Below are 3890 nucleotides of genomic sequence, written 5' to 3' on the forward strand. Positions count from 1 at the left end.
CCACCGCCTTCATGCGTTGTCGTAGGCTTTGCCACCTCCGTGGCCGGTTCTCCTGCCGGCCGACGCCGCTAAAGCCACAGGAGTCGCTGAGGGCACAGTATCCGACTCCAAATCCATGGAATCGCACGCTAGGGTCGAAGCGCTATCCATGCCGTCGGAGGCGGGGGACTGGGAACGACTGAAAGTTGTGAAAGATAGCGATACTATGAGAGAGGGGAGACGGCGGCGCGGGTGGGAAGAGCAGCGGAAGGGGAAAATGTCGTTTGTGCTTAGCCGTTTTCTGGATAGAGCGTGCTCCAAATAACCCCCACAGTGGAGTATGGATGCTCGCCGGCTGTATTTGGACTGCTCTCCAAAAAAGGGCCGAGGGTGGGATGCCGAGTCTGCTAGAGTGCCCATTTGAGCCAAAATTGTCATAATGACAGTTATTATGGCGATGCCAGAGCTGCTCTGCGGGTGAGATATCAAGGGCTGATGTTGCACCACCTGCAGAGGCTACTTGCAGATGTGCCGGTCCATTATGATTTAGTGCATTTGGGTTGGTAAGAGATGATGACTCGGGACAGAGAATCCCTGGAGAAAACATATAAAAGCAGGTGGGTGCGGTGCCGTGCGGTGCGGTGGGTACATCAATGCGTTTGTGGACTGTGAATTGTCACAGAGGGATCAACTACCACGGGTGAACAAGAAAGATAGCTCAGAGGAGCCTAGCATGGCCGCTGCTCGGTGCTCCTCGTTCCCTGCTCTCTGCGTGGTGGTAGTAGTAGTGGTACTCATCGGCGGCTGTGGCGCTGCGTCCGGCGCGGACGAAGAAGGGCTCATCCACCTTCACTTCTACTTCCATGAGGTCAACGCCGGCACGCCCAACGCCACCGTCCTCAACGTCGCCAGCCTGCACAAGTAATTAAGCATCTAGTAGCTCTGTATGCATCGGCCGGCGTATATCACAAATATATTCACGTGAATTGATTTGGCGCAGGAACTCGTCCACGTTCGGGGACCTGAACGTGTTCGACAACGCGCTGCGGGCGGGGCCGGACCCGGCGTCGCGGTTGGTCGGCAGAGCGCAGGGCCTGGCGCTCCACGCGTCGCTGGACGAGTCCGGCGGGCTCACGGCCATCACCTTCGCCTTCTCCGACTACGGCGCGTACAGCGGCAGCACGCTGGCGACGCTGGGCCACATCGGGGTGTCTGGCCCGGCGGAGCGGAGCATCGTCGGCGGCACGGGCAAGCTCCGGTTCGCGAGAGGGTACATGGTCAGCAGCCTCCTCAGCTCCACGAACACCTCCATCGTCGTCGTCTTTGACATGTACTTCACCCTGGGTCGCTGATTCGCACGCGCGCGGAGCGAGTGGAGTACAAGGTGTACATTTCGAAGCAAAGCTGTTGGGGAGTTGCTGTCATACAGTACATGTACCCAAGCAATCAATCCTGCAGGCCTGCTGATACGTTGCCAATAATCAATCTTTCTCTAATTAATACAGGTGGGTTTGTGCTGGATGCTGGAATCTTTTAAAAAATGTTATTATTACTTAAAAAATAATCCGAAACTATATGTCCAAATTCTTAAATTACAATTCCATGAACCTATCAGCTTCCCTTAGCCTGAAGAGTGACTCTTCGGCCTCGCTTGGCCTGAAGATATCCTTTTCAGACTTTGTTGGGCCGAAGACCCCTCTTCGGCCAAGAAGAGTCACGCTTCTTCCTTGTGGTGAAGGCTGAAAAGTGTCCTATATTGCTCATCAACCGCACCTTATACACCACAACTCCTTCCAGTCAAACCTTCGCGGCACTAGGACCACATCGACTAGTAGAATCCATTCAGATGAAGAACAACTTGAACCGTGCATTGCGGAGGACGAATTGTGCCTATCAATCTACACTGAGCACAACAAGCCTACATGGCCCTCGGTGAGAGATTTTTCATTTAATCACACACATGTACACATCTAGATGCTCCCAACATCCGAGACATTACCCTTCATCCTATTATAGTCACTGGCCGTGCACACGACGACCTTTGCCATCGGCTGACGTGAACTGGATGTTGCCAACATCCGACCTAATATGACTCCACCCATATTACAACTCTTCGATTTACAAACAACCTCTATCTCAAAACTTCTCGGAACTAGGGAAGCATCTTATAGATCGACGATCCACTTGCAAACTCAAACACCAAACCCAACATCACACGCTTTGTTTGATCCAACACGGGCACGCGCACCCCCTCCGCCCCCAAAACCCCAGTCCCTAATTTATTAAGCATAATGTTTTTTACTTTATAGCTTGGGCTCCAATCCCTAATTGAATCTCGGTAGAAAAGATCGAGAAATGGCCGGACGTGGCGCAACTTGCAATGGTATGGAAATCATTAAAATCTAACATGGATTCCTACCATGGGCCCACCTGCTTGCAGAATTTGGGGTCATTTGAAGGATGTCCAAAATATACCTCACTGAACGAGGAGTGTTCGAGTAGGGCAGAAAGCTCCATCTGGGAGCATGTTGTTTCTTGACATCCTTAAAATGGCCTAATTTTATGTCATGGCCTTGTATGATCAATTCAAGGTACCACATCAAGTTGTTTGGATTTTCCGCATTTTATGGAGTTTTTACGGTGAATAAAGCCCGATAAATGGCCGGACATGTTGCAACATGTAAACTGTATCAGAATTCGTTCAAACTTGACATGGATGCCAAACATGGGAATGCCCAACTTGTTCCAATAGTTGAGGTCGTTTATCCATAGTCCAAAAAACCACCAGTTGAGAGGAGTGTGCCAGACTAGGCCAAACGGGTCCATCTGTAAGCTTGTATTTTTTCCTAGTTTGAATGCTTGTGTTATTTGCAATTTCCGTGATTATAAATCAACATGAATGTTTTCTTATGTCCTTAACATTTCCATAAATTTGCCAACAATTGGAATTTCAAATTATGTATAAAATTTTGACAAACTTGAACACTTTTTCCAAAATTGTTAAAAAATTCCTAGCAATAGATGAAAATTATGAACACAAATTGCAAACAACATATTTTTTTTATTAAATTTATCGAATTTTCTTGAAACAATTTTTTTTTAATTTGTGAACAAAAACAATTCAAAAACGGGAACAATTTTTGAAATTTCAAATTATTTGTAAAAATTGTAAAAAATATTTGAAAACTAGAATATTTTTGGGTAGTCAATCCAATATTACAATTTTCTAATCAGATTTCAAAAGAATAATAAAAAAATTTCAACAAGGAGAAAATGAATTAACGAAAAAATAAAGAAAAAGGAAAAAAAGGAAAAAAAGGAAAAAGCTTAGGCCTTGGCCCTACTAGGTGACGGCATGGTTCCCATCGGGCTGGCCCAAGCATTCGCGGATTTCATGAAAGTTCATCGATTTTGAAGAAAATGTTCACGGATTTGAAAAGTCTGCAGATTTTAAAAATAAATTCACTAATGTTTTTAATGATTTTGAAAATAAAGTTCATGACTATGATATTGTTTATAGAATCTGAATATAAGTTCATCAAATTGAAAAAAAATCACCGGTTTTGACTAAAAGTTTGTAAAAGTTGAAAATAATTCGTGGATTTGAAAAACATCCGTGCATATGAAAAAAAGTTGAAGCATTCAGAAAACAGTTCATGGAGTTTTTCTTAAATAAAAAATTTAGGAAAATGTTCACCACTTTGAAAGGTTCAAGAGTTTAAGAAATAATCACGATTTTAAAATAAAATTCGTTAATTTTGAAAAAAAGGAAAGAGAAAACAAAAAAAAAATGAGAGAAAGAGGAATAAAAACAAAAGAAAAAACTGCCCAAAACAAAAACAGAAAAAAGAAAAAAAACAATCAAGAATATTTAGCATTGATTTGAAGAAGGAAAAGGTAAACTAGGCATG

General features: G+C 44.2%; 1 protein-coding gene across 1 annotated transcript; it reads left to right on the plus strand.

Annotated features, from left to right (window-relative positions):
• Positions 1-629: 629 nt before the first annotated feature.
• LOC119338061 (pterocarpan synthase 1-like) lies at positions 630-1500 on the plus strand. Its single transcript, XM_037610353.1, has 2 exons — positions 630-900; positions 980-1500. Exons 1-2 carry the CDS (start codon positions 713-715, stop codon positions 1329-1331), a joined length of 540 nt encoding a protein of 179 aa, XP_037466250.1. The 5' UTR covers positions 630-712; the 3' UTR covers positions 1332-1500.
• The last annotated feature ends 2390 nt before the right edge of the window (positions 1501-3890 follow it).

Source organism: Triticum dicoccoides, chromosome 7B (assembly GCF_002162155.2).
Source record: "Triticum dicoccoides isolate Atlit2015 ecotype Zavitan chromosome 7B, WEW_v2.0, whole genome shotgun sequence".
NCBI classification, from domain to species: Eukaryota; Viridiplantae; Streptophyta; class Magnoliopsida; order Poales; family Poaceae; genus Triticum; species Triticum dicoccoides.